The sequence below is a fragment of the Alosa sapidissima genome, chromosome 18 (assembly GCF_018492685.1).
Source record: "Alosa sapidissima isolate fAloSap1 chromosome 18, fAloSap1.pri, whole genome shotgun sequence".
Classification (NCBI taxonomy): domain Eukaryota; kingdom Metazoa; phylum Chordata; class Actinopteri; order Clupeiformes; family Clupeidae; genus Alosa; species Alosa sapidissima.
The window spans coordinates 17,338,201-17,359,301 of NC_055974.1; the positions used below are offsets into that span (position 1 = coordinate 17,338,201).

Here is a 21,101-nt window from a genome sequence, read left to right on the forward strand (position 1 = left end):
CGTGTATACACTGTGCAAAAGGAAAAGTCAGGGCTGTCCAATTTATCAAACCATATTACGTTACAATTACTTAAAGCTGAAGTTGTCAAGTCTGGCAGATTGAGGGGACTTACAATTCTCACACCCTTCCCCCGTATATAATAGTACAGTATATACACTACCTTTCATGATTCAATTACAAACATTGATTGCTCAATTGGAATGACTATTTGAACATTGTAAGGTTGTGATTCATTAAAAACTAGTCTGTTTTATGTAATTGCAAGTTATGGTTTGATAAATTGGACAGCCCTGACTTTTCCTTTTTTACAGTGGAATATATAACCCTGATACTGTTTTGTGTTCTAAATACTTTGGATTACATCAGCACTGTTTTATTTATTAGCTGTGGATGAAACAGTTGATCAGACAGTCCAGTTTTACACAGTGTGTGGTTTGCAATAAAGATAGATTGATATATATATGTGCAATGAAACGTTATTACCATTATTGTGTTAACGCAGTATGCAGAGTCTGTGCTATCAATTAAAAAAGAGAGAAAGAGAAAAGAGGCACCTGAGAGATACATAGTTGAGTTATAAAATCTATTCATGTGACCAGTGTAACTATACTGTATTGCTTACTTCCCATACTGGTGTGTGTGTGTGTGTGTGTGTGGGTGTGTGTGTGTGGTGTGTGTGTGTGTGTGTGTCCATTTATCTGTATGTAATCAGCCTGTGTAACTGTATATGAGGAACAGTAATAATACCTCAATATTGATAACTCTGAGAGTCACTTATTCCATTATTGGTCTTTTTGGGTGCCGGATGCCTAATGTTTCCTAAATAAAAGGATGACTAATGTGTCTGCAGATCCCACTCTGACGGTAAACATCACAAAGAATGTAACTGTTCACCAGCTGAATAACACCTGCACGGTCAGTTTGCTCTGCAATGCAAGTGGTCCGCCTGATGTGCAGTTTTCATGGAGTGGGCATTGCAGAGGGAGTGGTGCCAAACTGCACTTTTCTCTATCACCAGCAGAGGGTAGTGTCACATGTACATGTACTGCAAGTGAGGCCAATAATCAAAAGCTGGTAGATGCAACCATCAAATGTGACAACAAGACTTCAAATAACTCTGTGAAGCCTGATGTTAACAACACGATTCCACCCCCTGGTGAGCTTTTACTTAATGCTTTTATTCAGGTAGCAGTGATATGTGGCTAAGATGATCTGTTTGACAATTCAATGCGAGTGAAGAGGGTTGCACTGCTTTTACAACTGCATCATCATAATGAAACAGATGATAAGTGTCATGATGTATATTGGTGTGATATACAAGATTTATTTGATTTAATTGATCTATGCTCATCAAGTACTTGTGCTTATATGTATTTGAGACAGAGCGGTACCTGTATTTTGTGGCAATCCCTGCAGCTGGCGGAGTTCTTATAATTGTCAGCATAACAGTTGGTGTTTGCTGTTACAAGAGACACAAAGGTTTGTAAACACACATACATATACACACACACACACACACACACACACACACACACACACACAAACACACACTGATGCACCCATGTCAACAGCTTTCATGTGCACCTCCTTGAAAAGCTAATAGCCTACAGTTGTTTACTCTATTTATGTACAGTGATGGTCAAAAGTGTTGGCACCCATGCCAAAGTTGACTAAATAGAGGAATATAAATGTATCTTTTGGAAATTGATCTTAATGCCTTAAGTGAAAAATTAGGAAATATCCTACCTTTTAAGGACAATGAATAATGTATCATAAATAAATAAATGTTCTTCCTTAAAATACAGGGGTCATGAGTATTGGCACTGCTATGTTAAATTCCCATAGAGGCAGGCAGATTTTTATTTTTAAAGGCCAGTTATTTCATGGATCCATTATACTATGCATCCTAATAAAGATCCCTCGGCCTTTGGAATTAAAATAGCCCCACACCATCACATATCCTTCACCATACCTAGCTGGTTTGATTTGCATTGAGTCAAAAAACAAAATGCACAAAATGTTACATAAAAGACAAAGTATGATTGATTGTATTTATGTATTTGTTGTGGATAAGATGAGGGGTCTGATAATGGAATGGGATGTTTGTAATGTTTTATTGTGGTGTTTTTCGGGTTTTTAGATAACACAATCAAAGCTACCTCAGGCCACCTATTCTAACTGTTGTTCCTTACATAGCCACTATAGGCTAGATTGTGATATAGTTCCATTTAGAAACACAGGTAATCCGGATTTCGTAATCAGGTCGATCCAATCCTCCAGATCAATGTAAAATAGGATTACATGATCTTATTTCGGAACCCCTCTTTTGCTTTTGAAATACCCATTTCCAAGATTTGATCCAATCCGTTATCCGAAATCCCACTAGATTACTTTTGAAAAACTGGGCCCTGAAGGTCGTGAGATCGATCCTCACACAGGACTTGATGCTTTTTTATCAACTATATTGATAACCATATGGTTATCATGATTACCCAAAAGAAACATAGTAAAACCATGGTTCATTTTCGTAAGGGACTGTTCATGTGCAGTCAATGCACACTGTGCATGTTTGGTCACAAAATTAGTTTTCATTATCAGTATCACAACCATTATAATGTATATGCCTATAGTATTCTTTATAATACCCACATAACTGTTTGTTATTGTTAAGACTACACATTCAAATCTAATCAAATGTTTTTCACCCTGCTGTTTATTAGCTGACTCCAGTAAACAGGACACAGTTTATGCAGACGTACTTGCAGACCAGAAAAAAAATACTGAGGTGAATGAACATTTATCTAATATACTATATGATTTTATGTATCATTTATGTATGTGTTTTTAAGCTGCTGTATGAAATATCAGCTAAGAAAGGCCAACAAACCTCTCTACCCCCCTCCCAGTCTCCACTCCCGCTTTCAGATTTATCAATTTGACTGAGATCATATAGACCGTATCTTTAGTTTTAAGCTGCTCAGATTGTCTGATTGTGCAAAAACAGCAGGTTGCTAATGAAAAGTCGAAAAGCAGCTCTACCTGTATAAGGCCCGTTTCACACCAGGTGCGTGGCGTGAGAGTGTCAGTTGTGTGGCGTGTCTGTTTTAATTTCGGCTCCCATGTTAAGGTTAGACCTTGCACACCGCCTGCGCTAGGCGCGGCTTCAGCTGCGCCAAAAACGCGTGCATGCTAGAAATAGGACTCACACCTATTTTTCACGCCACACGCAAACGCCATTCCATTCAAAACAGTGAAGAAGAAAAATGACGTGAGAAAAAGAGATGTTTTAATTGCCAGAGAGGCCACCGCAGCGCCGCATCAGACACGCTTCTGGTAAGCAAAGACATAGAAAAGGTCATGCAGCCACCACACAACTGACACGCAACAGACACGCCTAAGCCTTTGAAGATCTGAGTCTTGATTATGTGTGTCTGAGTACATAACTCACATAAATATATGTTTTCAGGATTTCACTTTCATTCATTGATTCAAATATGTTGGTAAACCATTGTATTGTACCATTGTATTGTTCATGTTTTGTCCTTACCAGAAATCGAGATCGACCAGTGTACAGTATGACATGACCATCTATGAATCTGTGGATGAAAGAGCTATTGGGAGGCAAAACAATGTATGTACATTTTCCCAAATATGCATTTATGTTACTTTAATGCAGGCCAGGTCATGTAGTTTCAGGAACTCCTGAGAAAAATGCCATGACTGATGTATACTCCCTTCACACTGTAAAACATAATAGCTTTCCTTACTTAAAATGTTTAGTAAGTACAACTCAGTTTTTTGTCTTTTGTTGAGATTACTTACATAAAATGAGTTTCACTTAATTTTTAGGTGGAAAAGTAAACAATTAAGTAAACTATACTTGAATGGCTGAAGTTTGTGCTACACTGTAAAATTAGTTTGTTAACCTTACTTAACATGTTAGTTAACCTTACTATTACAGTTTTTCTCAATAGCTAAAATACAATTTCTGAAACCTTGCTCCATTTTCTTAAAACAATAAACACAAAACATCATCTTCAAGCACTATTTACAAAACCTCTGACTCCTCTTGCAAAATCAAACATTCACCTCAAAACAGTTTTACCTGTGCTCAAAATGAAACTTTCGCTTCAAAACAGATTCACCAGTGCTCAAACACTGTTCTCAAATAAACAAAGCAATCAAAATGATATACACTATCAAGCAGTGAGTAAACAATACAAAAAAATAGAAAACGCATTGTTCAAAACATAAGTAGTTCTCAGGGAGAAGTGCATTTTTCATCAAGACAAATTTCATATTTTTCCATCATTGTATTTTGATGAACGAAAACATCTTCTATCATCTTAAAATTGATCTATTGCTGCTTTGCTTTGTTCTTCCTCCTCCTCATCCCCCACCTTGCATACATCCTCGTCCTTTCAAATAGTTTATTGTATACATTTTCAGACTTTCTCATTCCCACCTTAAACATTTTGACAACAGACTGAACAATTAGCTAAAATGAGTTCAGGCAACTGAGAACTTTCTTCAGCCAGTGGGTTTTAGTGTTTTAACTATTGAGAAAAACTGTAATAAGCATACTTTACTTGTAATGACCTAGTTAGGTGAAATAGGAATTATCAGTAGTGTAAGTGCACTACACTAAGAAAGCATTTGTTTGCACAACTTGCAATTCCTTTTCCAGATTAGTCTGTAATTTCAAGGGCAAGCGGTTTGCATGCTTTTTACAGTTTTTCTCGACAGAAAAAGTTGGGACGTTGTGTAAAATGTGAATAAAAACAGAATGTAATAATCTGCAAATCTCCCTCCTAAAAGGACACAGACAACATATCAAATGTTGAAAATGACAAATTTGACTAATTCATGGAAAATATTTTTGATACCAGCAACATGTTTCAAAGAAAGTTGGGACGGGAGTAACAAAAAACAAAAAAAAGGAACTGGCAACACGATTGGGTATGAAAAATAGCATCCCAGAGAGTCAGGGCCTCTTAGAAGTAAAGATGTAGGGGTATTCATCACTCTGTGTATTCATCACTCTGTGTAAACCTGAGTGCACAAATGACGAAACAATGTCATTTTAATGCTTCTTAACATGAAATTGTGAGGTATTTGGGGAGTTCATCATCTACAGGACATCATATTATTAAAACATTCAGAGAATCCAGAGAAATCTTTGCAAACAAAAGGAAAGAGCTGAAAAACAAATTGGATGGCCGCAGTCTTTTGAACTTCAGATGGCACTGCATCAACACCAGACCTGTCATTGTATGGGCTCAGGAAAACCTCTGATAATCATATCTACTCAATTCAAAAACTGCAGCCAAAATTGTAACAGCTAAAATTGTATTGAGACATGACACAGAAAATACCACCGTCTTATCTGGGCCTGAGCTTGTTTAAAATGGACTGAGGTAACATGGAAAAAGGTCCTGTGGTTAGACCAATCAACATTTTCTTGTTGGAAATCATGGACTCATCTGGGCTAAATAGGAGAGGGCCTATCCAAGTGTCCAACCTATCCAACTTGTTGTAGTGCTCACTTCGAAACCCAATATCTATGACGGTGTGGAGGAGCATTAGTGCCTAGCATGGGCATCTTGCACATTTGGCAAAGCACAATCAATTTTGAATGATGTACAGGTTTTCAGCAACATATACTGCCATCCAGGCAATGTCTTTTCCAGGGAAGACCTTCAATATTTCAGGAAAACAATGCCAAAATGAATTCTGCACATATTCAAACCGTATTTCTCCATAGAGGAGAGATGACCTGTCTGCAGTCCAGATTTGTCGAATTGGGTGCATAATGGAATGCATAATAGAATAAAAAACATGACTAAGAATACCCCATACTGTTGAGCAACTGAAATCCTGTATTGGGGAGTAAAGGGACATCATTTTCTAGCAAATGGTCTCCTCAGCAGGGCTTGAAAACGGAATTATTTTTCAAACGTTCCGTTCCGAACGGTTCAGGTAGGCCTATGTTTAATGTTTTCGTTCTTGCATGCGTTCCGCCACCAACATATCGGTCCTGGGCCCACTTCCCCGAAAGCATCTTAAGCCTAAGAGCGTCGTAAAGTCCCTCTTACGAACGTCTTAAGATTTGCCGACTGTTTCCCGAAACCATCGTAGCTTAAGAGCATCGTGAAAACACTCGTAGAGTGCTCCAGAGTACTCGTTACCGGCTAAGAGCGTCTTAACAGTACTTCTCACTGAGGTCACCAACAGGACATACAGAGGAATTACAACTTAGAATACATAATCCAATTTACGTTCCCATTCTTTATTGTGTTTACCTGTGATGAATCAGATTTTAGCGTGCAAAATAGCCTACATTTAATGGTCATAATAATGTGATGAAAAGCAGACAAAAATGCAATCAAGTTATGAAACGAGACGTTGCCAGAATAGTTTGACATTATCTTTGCTAAGTGAATATTTTATTAGGCCTATGAGGTAAAAAGCAGAGAAAGCAACATGTGGTTTAGTCTGTAGCCTACTGCATCAAAATCTAAGCCTACACATTTCCTCTCTTTCTTACTCGACTTCTTTCTTATCTTCAAACGTGTTCTTAAGTGGCACCGCGAAAAATTATTGCATGGTGCAACAATCTAATCTTAAAATAATTACAATTATTTATGTCTCTGTGTGGTATATAACCTACTTGGGATGCTTACATGCAGATGTCAAAGTGTTTCTATTTTCGTATTGATGTGAATTAATGTGTAGATCCGAAGTTTAAATGGTAGGCCTATAGCTGTGACGTGCAGTCACCTGACATCACCGTCAAATCAGAGGATATTTCAGAACTATTAACGTGGACAGCTCCCCTTAAGAGCATCTTAAGAGCAGTGCATGCGCTACGAGCATGTTCGGGAAACAGTCGGAAAAACCAAACGAACGATCGTAAGATGAAACGTAGAAAACCCTCTTAAGAGCGTGTCTCCGTCGTTATCGGGGAAGTGGGCCCTGAACCGGTTTGGAACGCAAAATATCGTTCGTTCTTAAAGTTCTGGCAGTGTTTGGCGGGCCTATCAAGTCTATTTTTGTGGACTTTACCTTAGAATAGACGTACTCATTATTTCCCCTTGATTTAGCCATACCGTAGCTATGCCCAAAAATAATAAATCACAGGCGGCATCCAAAAACATTCAGATGGGCTATCCATCCCATAGCCTACAGACTTACTGTAGGCCTAACCTATTCCTATAAATAATTTCTTATGAAAAATATTTCTGGATACGTGCTAAACTCCTTACCTGGTTGTAGCCTAAGTTTTATCCATATGGAGATCTTCAAAGGCTTGCGCTATAATTCCAACCCTGTTTATAAACGAACCTGTCTGTTGCTGACAAGGCCCATCTCAAATTTCCCATTTAACTCTTCTACATAGAATAGGCTATAATTGCGCAAACATTTCAAATCCCGACTTTAAAACGACAAGGCGTGGACAGGCAAAAATAGGCTATTACGCATAGGCTACAAACAATTTCCAAATCAGTTTCAGTAGCCTACGCTACGAGCTGGCCTAAGGTCCGAAGTGGCAGACGGATAGGTTACATTACAACAGCAAGACAAAATGGACCAAAGGTCCATTTATTTATTTATTTATTTATTTTCAAACTGCAGAAATCAAATTATTAGGCTGTTCGCCTATGTAGTTGGCTACATAGCGGCTTGTAAGTCAAAAGTTAAATGAACGAGTAGCTACTTATGTCCTTTTGATTTCTTACAGGTTGGGTCGTTGTTGCCCATAACACGCTAGCATTGTGCTAATGAATGACGTCATTGACACGTTTGAAAGGCTTTTTAGAACAATTAAGTGACTTTAAAAAATATAATACTCAACCAAGTGTATTTTCTTTGCCTCCCCTTTCGAATACAATATTCAAATTACTTGGGGAAAAAAGTACAACCCGAGAAAAGTGGATTTTGAGGGGTACAGCTCCATAGACCTCCATGTATTCTGCACTCGTGGACGAGCGCCCTCATGTGGAACCACAGAAGGAACTGCAACCAGTTCAGAAACCGGAAGTTTTCCGAGAGTGGCAGTTCTCCCTTTATTAGACATTCTCTGTAGAGAACGAAAAAAAAAACGTTATTAACCGGTTTTGTGGATTTCAGAATAACGTTTCTGTTCCGGAACAGTTGAAGACCATTTTGTTTTCGTTTCCGTTTCCGCTCCTCGTAAAATTCCGTTCGTTTTCGGTTTTCGTTTTCGTTCCTTGGACCGGTTCGGAGCCCTGCTCCTCAGTCTCTAAACATTTACAGAATTTTGTTTAATGAAGAGGTGAAGGAGCACAGTGTTAAACATGCTCTCATCCCAACATTTTGTGAAACATGTTGCTGGCATCAAATCAAAATGAATATATATTTTCCATGAAATAGTCCACATTTTCATATTCAACATTTTGGTCTATGTCCTTTTTGCTGCTAAATATGGGTTTTACGAGACTTGTATATTATCACATTCTGTTTTTATTTGTTTTTTACGCAACGTCCCACCTTTTTCTGTTTTGGGGTTGTAGTTGGTCAGTATGCTGTCAATATCAAACCATTTCACATGGTAAAACACAATTTGCAGATCTCACTTACGCCTTTCAGCAAAACTCTAAACACATTCTGCACTCTAATGCACAGGTCATCCATATTGGTAAACACCAGTGCTTGATAGTGCATATCATTTTGATCACTTTTTATGATTTGAGAGCAGTGTTCATGTTCAATGTTCTATGTTAGAGACTTTTTAACGAGGAGACACAGCACTCAAAAAATCCTCCATAGAAATGCATGGAGTTAGTTTGCAACGCCAATATGGCAGTTGTCTACACATCCCACCCCTTCTGCAGCAAAAAAAGTCGACATGTGAATACATTGTGCCAATCATGTGGTGTGTTGTGAAAAAATCGCAGCTCTCTCACCAAAGGCATTAATCCTACTTCTTCACCTCCACATCCTATTCTTCAGCCTCCTCTTCTTACTCTTCTCACTCTTCCTGCTCCCTCCATTCAACCTGTGGGTAGTAGCATCATACCAGTGTTCAGCGATACGAAGTGTTCATTTCAAAACGTTACTGGCAGATAGACAGTTTACAATCGGATAACCCCGTCATTGTAACCAAAATATGTCTGAGTTTATTTCCAAAGCTTAAGTTAGCGAACTGGTATGATGCTACTACCCACAGGTTGCTTAAAGCAGCCGGCTCAAACAGGGCGAATTGACCAATCACAGTTTTGTGCATAAAGTTAAACCAAAAACATAGAAAAAAAATGTCAACGTCAAAAAATATTTTTCGAGAATGAGGATTAAATACTGGACAGACATAGATTAAATATTGCTGTTTTTTCTTTGTCTCCCTCAAATTTTCATCTGTTCTTACGAGTAGTGAACAAAACCATATGATTTGCTTAATGTTATACAAGAACATAATAGAATTGAACAGAATTGAGTTCGGTATTTTGGGTCTGGCCCTCCTCTACAGTCCCAGTTTGTCATGTGGCCCATTGGGGAAATTAGTTGCCCACCCCTGATTTAAATGAGTTTACTTTTCCACCTCAACATTAAATTGTACTTATTTTAGGCAAGTAATCTCAAAAGGCAAAATCAACATAATCAACAAAAGACAAAAACTGAGTTATACTAACTAAACATTTTAAGTAAAAATAGCTTTTTTACAGTGAACATAATGTTGTGAAAAGGGAAGTTAGATTACATAGATTTGATAGAGAAGGGTATGCTTAGTATGATAATTAAGATGAATTACATAGATATCTAATGTCAAACGCATGGCAACTATTCTGTGTGTGTGTGTGTGTTTGTGTGTGACACACATCATATATATTCATCGTTTGTCATCAGAAATGCAAAATAGAAAGGGTATGACTTGTGCATGTAGACTGACATACTAAATAGCTCTTAGTACACAAAGAAAGAGGAGACAGTTGTATAAAAATATACACTTTTGTGAAATTTTATAAAACATATAGAGAACAGAGCCTGTCTATGGACATACATACAAACAGAGTACAGGTAGCAGAGTCAAATAACATCACTCTTCTCTTTTTTTTTAACCCCCTTTTCTTGTGCAGCCTCAGACTGTGTATGACAAGGTAAACTTCTCACGTACAGAGGTGAAGAAGGATGTTGGAGCCACTCTCTCTTCTCCATACCAGGAGGTGCTATAGTTAAACCTGTGGATGACAGCTTGATCACATGTGTCTTTACTCATCTTTGTGCGAAAAGCATTTGAGATGTAATTTTGACTTTTGTCTGTGTGAATTGTAGAATTAAATCACACACACACTGTTTGTTGTTTTGAAGTCCTTATTTACTTCCAATCACCTCCCTGGGACAAAGATGTCAGTCTGTGTGTGAGTCTCTTCTTGTTGCTCTTCTGGAGTCTCTGTGTGAGTCTTTTCTTGTTGCTCTTCTTGAGTCTCTGCGTGAGTCTCTTCTTCTTGCTCTTCATGAGTCTCTGCGTGAGTCTCTTCTTGAGTCTCTGTGTGAGTCTCTTCTTGTTGCTCTTCTGGAGTCTCTGGGTGAGTCTCTCCTTGTTGCTCTTCTGGAGTCTCTGCATGAGTCTTTTCTTGTTGCTCTTCTTGAGTGTCTGCATGAGTCTCTTCTTGTTGCTCTTCTTGAGTGTCTGCATGAGTCTCTTCTTGTTGCTCTTCTTGAGTCTCTGTGTGAGTCTCTTCTTGTTGCTCTTCTGGAGTCTCTGGGTGAGTCTCTCCTTGTTGCTCTTCTTGAGTGTCTGCGTGAGTCTCTTCTTGTTGTGTCCCTGTAAATGTAAATTAAGTCCACTCCACTGTAAAAAACAACTCCACTTTTGTAAAAACACAAATTATAAATGTTTCATTCATGTGTGTCTACTTATTTCCAAAAGGTAAATAAATTAAACCTGTCTTAAAGGTGGAGTTAGTGGTTTTAATTCTAAACAAATTGCAATGACATACATTTTAAACATGGTACCATTTATTGTTCCAGTGTCTTTGTGCATGGTGGTACTTAGTGTGGGATCGTCTTAATGTATTCATGGATAATATATGGTGGGTAACCAGATATGTTGCCTAGGGGTTATGCAGAACATCAGAAGGTTACCAATATTTAGGAACTACATTTCACTTACTTATTGGCATCCGTGTTGATACAGTCATGCATAGTAGTACCAAGTAAAAAGTCACCAACACTGCTGGTATGTAGTGGTGACGACCGCAGCAGTTGCATCGGGCGTCTAGGGGGGGGAAATCAAGTGAGGTTTTCTTTTGACACTTTTAATTTGTTGTCCCAAACAACACACAGGCCCTCAATGACGCCTTTAAGTGCATTTTTCCGACAGTCAATGTATGAAACATTTTATATTTCATAAACTGTCAAACTAGCCACAGCATGGCTGATGACACCCACCTTTGCATGATGGCTGTTTACTTATGCTTGAATTCCGAAGGCCGTCACTGATTGTGCAGGTAAAGTTTGTGGGGGTGTCTGCTCGTAAATATGCCCACAGGACAGAATCGTTCTTATCCAAGCCACTGTAAGCAAAGAGCACAGGATCCCTGATGTAGTCCCAGGAGATATGCAGTCCTTCCTGAGGTGACGTGCAGCGCAGCTCCACCATACAGCGATCTTTGGATATAGCACTTAAACTTACATTTAGAATTGGCTGGTGCAGTTGGGCTGTATTGAACAATAAAAAACAAAGGGAAACAGCACCCATTTACATGTACACTGTAAAAAAGGAAAAGTCTGGGCTGTCCAATTTATCAAATTACATTATACAATTACATCAAACTAGTCTAGTTTTGAATGAAACACAACCTTATTTTGTTCAAATAGTTATTTCAATTGAGTAATCCATTTTTCTAATTGAATTAAGTGTATACTGTGAGAAAAAGGAAAAGAGGGTTTGTCACGGTTACTAAACCATGAAACATTAAATTAAATAAACTCATGTTTTTCTTTCAAACACAATGTTGAACGTTGAACTGACGTATTTTGCCACAGCAATTTATCCAACAGAATCACGTAAGATCATTGTGAAGCACTGAACCAGTAAGGCAAATGAACACATGCCTTGGTGTCACCATTTCATTGTGTTCCCATGAGCCTTTGCAAGAACACTGAGATAATCACGCAGCTGTTGGCAAACATTTTTTACATGAGTTTTCTTAAAGAGGATTATGCTTAGAGACCAGTAGAATTTGGAGGAGAAGGGGTCTATATGCAGCGAAGTAAAGTACAGATACGTGAAATTTCTACTTAAGTACAGTATGATAACACAGCTGCATAGTTATTTGAGAATTCGAAAAAACATCATTATTCTTCCAACCGTCCAGTCCACCAGCTGTCAGCATGCAATGGAAATCAGGCGATTTCGTAAGGTATGTATCTTTTTTTAAATGTTTTATCCAGACGGATTTTAAAGAGATGTAGAAGCTACCCTTCATGATATGAATGGATATTCTGCCTGCCAATTTCGTTCAGCCCAAAGAGTATAGAAGTACTAACTTACAATTACTGTTCGTGTTAAATATACACAAAGACAGACTCATAAAAACATAGTTCTTTGTTCACTGGGTATGAACTGCTGACAGAAACAAAACGAAATTTTACAACAAACTAAAATGAGCATACCAAGCTGGTTAACATTAGCAGACCATATAGCTAGCATCAATGCTAATTAAATATGCTTCGTGGTGGTTGTAGCCTAGACTATGGTTGCAGCTAATCAGCTAATATTAGCCAACACAGTTGAAGTAATGTTAGTCTCTTCACAAGCCACACGTACAGTAATAATAATGGCAAACAACATCTTATTAATTCATTCAGGGTAGCTTCATATTATAGCCATGTAACTTAACTTTACTGGGTGTTTTTGGTTGTAGCAAAGAAGACGGGCTCTGGTTGTAGCATCAGACAGTCATTTAGCTAACGTTACCCGGTAACGTTAGCATCTAGAACTAGAAGCTACAATTATAACAACTCATCATGGTCATGGTTTCCGAGTGTGTTGCGCTAATATTTTGTCTCCTGGTGGATTTTTAATGTTTGTCAACATCATTCAATGATAATGGTTCATGGGAATCTTGATATAAAGTTCTGTAAATAACAGTGATTAATGCACTCTTTTTTTTTCTTTGATTCACAGGTGTGATCCCCAAAACGGACGGTGGAATCTGCCTGCCTTCATGGAAGTATCACAAGCTTTTTCTAGCTATCTGTTCAAAAAATAAACTGCAAAATAAATAAATGTCGAACTGTTTTATTTCATTGCATGGCTATTGTTGCCCATTGGATGGATTTTAAAACATTATATTGTAACATTAATGATTTGCAAACATTTATTTGAATTATTATCAATTAATATGATTGGATTAAGGAGAAAAATAAGATACTTAGAATAACCCATAAATTAGGTCAGCATAACCCAGAAATGACAGTGAAAATAATATAAATCCTGGGTTATATAAGATAGCCTACCCAACAATTATGTAGGTTTAACCTAACAGTGTTACGATAACCCAATGTTTGGGTTAGACTATCAACCCAACTCATTGGGTTGACCGAACAACCCAATTTTCGGGGCTAATATAACTCAGTGCTGGGCTCGACCACTATTTACCCAGTGATTGGGTTGAAATTGGGTTGTTTTTAACCCAATGTTTTTTAGAGTGTACTGCCATTAGCAGGTAATAGATGCACAACACAGCAGAAAGTTGGTAACCCTTTATAATAACTACACAATTCATCAGTTATTAAGCATTTGTAAACAATTGGTAAATGGTTTGTTCATTATTTGTAAGAAAAGTGATTCAGTGGAAATGCATGGATTCCAGTTTCTTCCAGTAGCAGCAACTGGAATCCATGCATTTCTACTGAATTATTTTTGGAATCTGATCCCTTATCATACCTGTTCATTCTTACTCGTTGCTTGACTTATCGTGACTAAATTCAAGATGGCTGCAAAAGCTAAACTTCGTGAAGATACTGTCTGTATAAATCGTATTGTAAGTAAACTACCAGTGCTTTTTCAAAGTTCTCAATGTCTCGTTTTAAATGTCAGGGCCCTCGGAAGTCTACCAATGAAGTGTGGAGATACATTGAGCCTCGTAAATGGGTGTAAAACAGTGATTTATTTGCATGGCTAGCCCGATGCCGAAGCACCACTATTGAAAAAGCTGTTGGTAGCATCGGCTAACTAGCGCCAGATTTTGGAGTGCAGTGGACAAGCCGAGATGGGCTATGAGACATACGTTCACACTCGGTATCATGTTTCAATACACTTTAGGTCAATATCACACCGGAATTCTCCTTTAACCTCCTTGACACACAGATAACTCTCAGTTGAAACGTGTTTGTGCCGTTTAGTGATGTTTGCTAAAAGATTTAATATTTTTATAGGTGCTGTCTGTACTCACGCCGGTGCACCTCCATTAGATTACATGCAATCGAAACAAATGTTTTCCCCCTCGGGGGCTTTTCAGCCACGGCAACTGGGGGCGGTAACCACGATTATGACTAGTTGCCGACTGTATGTATATGTAGGCAAGCCTTTAGGAAAATAATGAATAAACACATGCACTATTGATTAGTTAGGGTGTGGATAAATGTTGTAGAAACCACTTCCAAATATTATAATTCATGATTAACTCAGGAGTTGCAAGTGGTTAGTTAAGGATATTTTGTGAGCTCATCTAAAGTGAGGACTTTCTATGCCTTTCAACACATTCACAAATTAGTTGTAAAGGTTACATTTACATTCATTAATTCAGCAGACAATTTTATCCGTACACTGTCAAAAAATGAAAAGTTTGGGCTGTTCAATTTATCAAACCATATTACGTTACAATTACATGAAACAGTCTAGTTTTGAATGAAACACATCCTTATTGTGTTTAAATAGTCACTACAATTCAGTAATCCACTTTTTCTAATTAAATCAAGTAGCCTAAGATAAGCGTATACATTGGGGGGAAAAGGAAAAGAGGGGTTGTCACATTTACTAAACCACAAAACATGTAATGAAACAAACATGTTTGTTTTTCTTTCAAACACAATGGGTCAATTGCTCTGTCAGGAGTTTAACATGCAGCTGAGCACAAAGTTGAACGTGATTGCTGTGTAACGACTCACACAGGATTAGCTGATTCCAAGTTAAACTGAGGTTAAACCAGAACTACTGTGGGCCCTATCATAACAGTCTAAAGCGCGTAGTCAAAAGCTTATTCAAATTTAGTAGGATGTCCAGTCCGCATTGGGAGTGTTTTCCTTATCAAACGTCGAGCGCCTGGCGCAACAACATACTCGACGCATCCGACCGGTAGCGCGACAATGTGACGTCACAGAAGCGCCGTAACCATTTATACTCGCGCGTCGTGGTCACGACACTAGTTGCAATATTCTCCTGAACAGAGGTGTCGCTGTTGTGAAAAGATTAACGCTAACTACGTTACACAGCAGAAGAAGCTGCGTTAAGAAACACTAGTAGCAGAGAATGTAAACGGGCTCTGCTATTATCTAGCCTCTGTGATGGTACTTCAGGCTTTGGTTGCTACTATTCACAACTACCACCATCATTATCATCTAGTTTCAAGGTGTGCGCACAGGTAGATAGATAGATGGATATATAGATAGATACTTTAGTCATCCTGAGGGAAATTTTAATAATTTAAACAGCCACACAATAAATTAATTTATGTTACTATACACCAACTGGCCTGTAGGTGGCCGGAGACAGTTTTCTGTGAATATCTTGAGAACCGTAGGGCCTAGGAGGTTCACCTTTTTTATGTATGTTGGTCTTAAGGGGGCATGTCAACCCATCCCATTACCACTTATTTCATGTATAGCGCCACCTAGTTAAAAATTAAAAAGCAAAAAATGAGGTGTTTTCATCACAATATCTCTGGCTGACAAGGTCAAAACTGCACAAAATTAAAAGTGTAGGATCATTATGACACCCTCCGAATGCATGCCAAGTTTTGTGTACTTTCGTTCATGGGGGGCCTTACAATAAAATAATTTATGTGTACATTTAGTGACGTACACCAACAAGGATTCCCGGGACACTGAAAGACCGGGGTACACAAAACTTGGTGGGCATGTAACCCTACATGGATAGCATGGAACCGTCATTTTTCGTTTTGATCTGTAGCCCCCCCCCCCCCCCCCCCCCCGCTGGACTGGACCCCACGAAAGGAGGGTAGGGCAGACACAGTTCTCTGTAAATATCTTGAGAACTGTGGGGCCTAGGATGACCATTTTTTCCGTATGTTTGCCTCCAGGGGTCATGTTAACCCATTTCATGTGCACACATGTGCACAAACAGATACACACGCACACACATACATTCACAGTAATCATACGTATGACACATACTCACACAGTAGACATATGTACGCATGCATGCACAGGCACATACGCAGGCACACACACAAGCATGCACACACACACACACACACACACATAACATAAACATGTACATGCACACATGCACACAATTCAAGAATTTCTCAGAATTATGAACAGGCAAGATGGAGGTAGGGTTGTATAAAATTAATTTGACATGTGAAATCTATGAACTAATTATGTTTTGGTACTTGTTGTCTAGTAGATACCAGTGAGAATTGAGTGTGGATAATGCAATTTAGTGAGACAGTTAGAATCATATAGGCCTTTCAGCGTGATTGATTTTTGTGGAAAAAATGTGCTGGACTGGGTGGCGGTCATATTTTGTGCCGCTCTGCGGTACATCTAGTTATGTTTCCCATTGTAGCCTAATCGTGTAATTTCTAATGTTTTGCATGGATGTGTGCTGGTGCGCATTCATGGAGGATAGAAGAATGGTGCGTTGTGCACCCGCCAATATGACTGTTGACAATGCGCTCTTAAAATAACATATAAACAACTCGCCAGGATGCAAAATAGGGCCCTCTGATTTCGAGTTTTAATCCAGCAGATGCAGTCTTAACTTAATAGTGGACGCATTTCAGCATCTTGAGGGGATATGTTTTTATGATTGTTGCGGCTAAATAATTTTTTTTTTGTGTTATAATTACCAGTAGTTTAAAAGAGATCTCGCACACTGTCCATTCCACATGCAATTATTCATTAGAACACTACAGAACACAACGTTTCGGTCTCAGACTTTCATAATTACCACCAAAAAACTTTGGAGATGTAAAGTAAATTTTAAAAGTGATAAAACGCAAATAATGTTGCAATATATCCTGAAATAGTCTTGTGGAAATCTGACATCTGATTCTTCTATCATCTCATCCACTGTGTTAATGAAATTAAATCAGTCAATCAGTTGTCGCGAATAGAACATCACAACGAGGAGCAAAAATTAGGCAATATTGATGCTGCACTTCACCCCAACTATATAACTATGGCAAACGAGGATGAGCAGTGAGACATCTCCACGGCGTTTTACGTTCATGTATACCTGGGGTGCTTAGAATAGTGGACTGCACCCACATTCCACCATGGCACCGTGCGTCATCCAACCTTTACCAATCAACATAAGGCTACATCCCCTGATATTTGGTCTGCCTAAACACAAGAAATATACACTAGGCAAAATGCATTTGTGCGGAGTAGGCACATAATTAATGTCACAACTGACTTTAACGCTTGTGAACGCTTTGCTGCCATCTTTGACATCCGGTATCTGGCGATTTTTCCTATGGGAAAATAACATGGGGATTTTGAATTATCGCACCTGTTAAACTCCCGCAGGAATGAAAAAGTCTGAAATGCAGACGTTTTCCTGAACACACTTTTGTCCTCTGCCTTTGCCTACTCTGGATACTGTGATCTCCGGTACGTGAAGGTGGCACACATAGATTTTTGCTAGCCCAGAGCTAACTTGCAATGCAACTTGCCATAGGCAGTTAGCCTCAATTAATATTAACTGGATCTCCTTATATGGGCAAAGATGGCCGTTTTGGTTATTTTTTGTAGGCGAACTTCAGAGGTCTATTTCGCCAAGCCATTATTTCTAACCTTTTCCGTTGTCTGCATAAATGGGAATTTACCTTTTATGTTTCGTATAACAGTACGATCTACTGTGCGTTCATTTATTTTACTGACAAATAATCAGTTTTACAGTACAATAGTGTGCGTTCATCATATTTTACTGACAAATAACGTTTTTTGTCGATTTTAGTTAGGCATTTGCCTATTTAAGGAACTTCTATTTTGTAGCCTTTATTGTAGGCTACTGTATCTGGTGTAATAAGTCCAAATGTAGTTGACGTTATTATTAATAATACAAATAATTCTAGCCAACAGTGTGTGTAGCCTATGTGCCAGTTTATGAATGTGTATGTGTGAATGGGGGGGAGGGGGTCGTGCATAGGTGTGTGTTTGGGGAGAGGGGTATAGTGTGTATGTGTAAGTGGGGGGTGTAAAGGTGTGTCTGTGTGTGTGTAGGGTAATGGTGTGTGTGATGTGTGTGTGTTGGGGGGGCTGTGTGTGTATGTAGGTTGTGTGTGAGGGGTATAGTGGTGTGTGGGGGGCGAGGTGGGGGGGGGTATGGAGTGTGTGTGGGTGGGATGTATCAGTATGTGTGTGTGTGTGTGTGTGTGTGAGAGTGAGTGAGAGAGTGACAGTCCTGACTATTGATGTACATGATAAAATCAAGTAAATCCAGCGATTTATTTTTTTCAGTGTAGCGATTTACACATTAACTAAATTAAAGGCCAATGGCACAACAGTGGAAGCCGGGAATTGAGTAAGGGTGTGTGTGTGTATGTGTGTATATGTACGTGTGTATGTGTGTGTGTGTATATGTACGTGTGTATGTGTGTGTGTGTGTGTGTGTGTGTGTGTGTGTGTGTGTGTGTGCGTGTGCAGAACAGAACAGTCTGACGATTACAAGAATTACCTAATTGTAACTCATATTCATCTGAGACTCAGTATGGTTAACGATGGGTATTTTTGTCTAACAGCCTGAGTCAAATAAATAATGCTTTGGTTTCTATGGGACTCTTTGGACCTATACATGCATGTCTGCTCACATTCTATAATGTTTCCAATAGAGAGTCCTGCTCATCTTTCTCAGCTTCTCGGGCCTGTCTCACCTCTTACGTTGAGTTGAATGTCATGATTGTATTGGTCATTGTTGTTGTCCATCAAAAGCACAGAATACGACTTGTTGTCCTTTCTTGTCACATTTTTGATCTGTAGATCACCAGTAGTCGTGTTCAGAGTAAGTCGACCCTTGTAACTCCAGATGAGGTCGGTTTCTAAGTGTCCTGTCTGATAAGTAGCAATTAAAGTATCATTTTGAAAAATGGCCCACTGGATTCTGGAAAGAGTCCACGTGGTCTTTCCTCTAGAATGCAATGTAACTGTGTCCCCCTCATAGGCAGTGACTTGCTCTGGCTTTGAAAGTACTGCAGATGAACAGAAAAATAATGTTATATTCATATACTGTTATATTAAGATGTTAATTAAAGACATGTACCATCAATGGCATTATCAAGAGTTAAAATAAGCTTTGTAATTTGTACAGATGTGATATTAAAGATTTGTAATATCACCTGTTATATAGCTCTATAGCTATAGGTTATAGACTTAAGATAACAATTACAAGGTGCTATTAATACTTAATAACCCTTTACAGATGAGTTGAAAGTCCATGTCACACAAAAAAGCTAGTCAACTATTTTTAGTACTAAGATACCACCCATAGAGGTGACTAATCCAGATGTAAAATACCTTTTGTTATCTTGAGTCAGAGATCTACACAGCTGATGTTCTAATAAGAATGTGATAAAACAATACACATGTGCACATAAACCTACTCTAAAAGACTGGATATACCTAGAAGTATTTCAGCTTTATAATAATGTCACCAAACACTTGTTTCTTCAGTGAACCATAACTTCCTCTAACTCTAAAGCCGACTTAACAAAGGCTTTTTAATCCTTACTCTTCTGCTGATAACAGACACTTACATCCCATATGACACACAAAAATACATCTGTTACCAATAGCAGACATTTCAGTTGTTCCAATTTACCAAAACAACATGATTAATCAAGAAAGGTTGTTGATTCAGTACTAGAGGCATTACTCAGATCATATTTAACAGGCAAAAACGTTTCTCACCTGAGTGAACATGAAATGTTCCAAATGACATGAGGAGTAACACCAAAAACATCACTAAGGTTTGTTAAGCAACAAGTTAGTTGAGCTTTTGCCTGTTATACTACACAAAGATTAATGAGAAGTCAAAGGGAGGGAGGGAACCTAGGGGGGGAAACCACAGCACTACTTCCGGTAGACATTTTCAGAACTTGTAATGAAACGGTTATTCCTGCCGTATGGTTTAAAAAACGACACTACATAAGCTGCCACTATTTAGTTTCTGAAACTTTGCCGTGAGAGCAATAGGTGATGTCTACCTATTCCACTGTGTCATATCTGTGCTGTGAAATTCTGGAATGGAGGACAAAAACACGATGTCATTTCCTCTTGACATAAAGCACAGTTTATGGGCTATAGTGAACAATGTTGTATTGTGGTTGGATATGTTCATTGAAAATGTCATAGAAATATTCAGATGAGTTAGAGAAAACAGCAAAAGCATTCTGAAGTTGATGACAGTTGGATTGAGTGAGTGCCGTTACAAACCACCAGCTGGTTCACAGAAAAATTATCCACCTAAATAGCTGCATATTTGGTATCATGTTTTAAATTTACATGACTTGTCCATGCGTTTGTTTTCACCGAGTTGTGCCAAGCTGGAAGTGGCCTCAATATCCTCTATATCAGTGAGTGCAGGCTCTTCCTCACACATGACTGTGGTCATGTAGTATTTGAGCATGCGTGTGTGTGTGTGTAAAGATCAGAAACAGGAAGAGACAATCAAGTATGTATGAGGCAAACTGAACATCATATCGCCATCATGCACTTAATAACACACGTACACGTATCAAGTTCCCCTCCGTCTTCATGGCCATCAGCTTGGTTTTAAACTGTCCCTCATATCAATAATGATTAAAAAAAGAAAAACAAAAAAGTCATTGGGATTCTTCTGTTTAGTTTCACAAAAAGAGTGTAAACTAGATGTACCGCAGAGCGGTAC

General features: G+C 38.5%; 2 protein-coding genes and 1 long non-coding RNA gene across 4 annotated transcripts in view; 2 read left to right on the top strand and 1 right to left on the bottom strand.

Moving 5' to 3' along the window:
* Nucleotides 1-10,242, top strand: part of LOC121689454 (signaling lymphocytic activation molecule) — a 34,758-nt gene extending 24,516 nt beyond the window's left edge. The window contains exons 3-7 of the mRNA XM_042069304.1: nucleotides 852-1,157; nucleotides 1,385-1,480; nucleotides 2,722-2,786; nucleotides 3,552-3,632; nucleotides 10,096-10,242. Coding sequence (XP_041925238.1) covers nucleotides 852-1,157; nucleotides 1,385-1,480; nucleotides 2,722-2,786; nucleotides 3,552-3,632; nucleotides 10,096-10,191 — 644 coding nt within the window. The 3' untranslated portion in view covers nucleotides 10,192-10,242. The remainder of the gene's footprint in view (nucleotides 1-851; nucleotides 1,158-1,384; nucleotides 1,481-2,721; nucleotides 2,787-3,551; nucleotides 3,633-10,095) is intronic.
* si:cabz01074946.1 lies at nucleotides 9,642-20,318 on the bottom strand. Of its 2 annotated transcripts, XM_042069291.1 has the most exons (6): nucleotides 20,123-20,318; nucleotides 19,090-19,404; nucleotides 11,411-11,680; nucleotides 11,133-11,237; nucleotides 10,737-10,784; nucleotides 9,642-10,664 (listed from the first exon to the last, which is right to left on the bottom strand). In XM_042069291.1, exons 1-6 carry the CDS (start codon nucleotides 20,172-20,174, stop codon nucleotides 10,345-10,347), a joined length of 1,110 nt encoding a protein of 369 aa, XP_041925225.1. In that variant the 5' UTR covers nucleotides 20,175-20,318; the 3' UTR covers nucleotides 9,642-10,344. The 2 variants fall into 2 exon arrangements, with proteins under 2 accessions (XP_041925225.1, XP_041925224.1); XM_042069290.1 differs by having other exon boundaries at nucleotides 9,642-10,784; nucleotides 20,123-20,312.
* LOC121689512 lies at nucleotides 12,039-13,263 on the top strand. The gene is made up of 2 exons (XR_006024792.1): nucleotides 12,039-12,384; nucleotides 13,152-13,263. It is a non-coding gene; the product is annotated as an uncharacterized LOC121689512 (long non-coding RNA).
* Nucleotides 20,319-21,101: the final 783 nt, after the last annotated feature.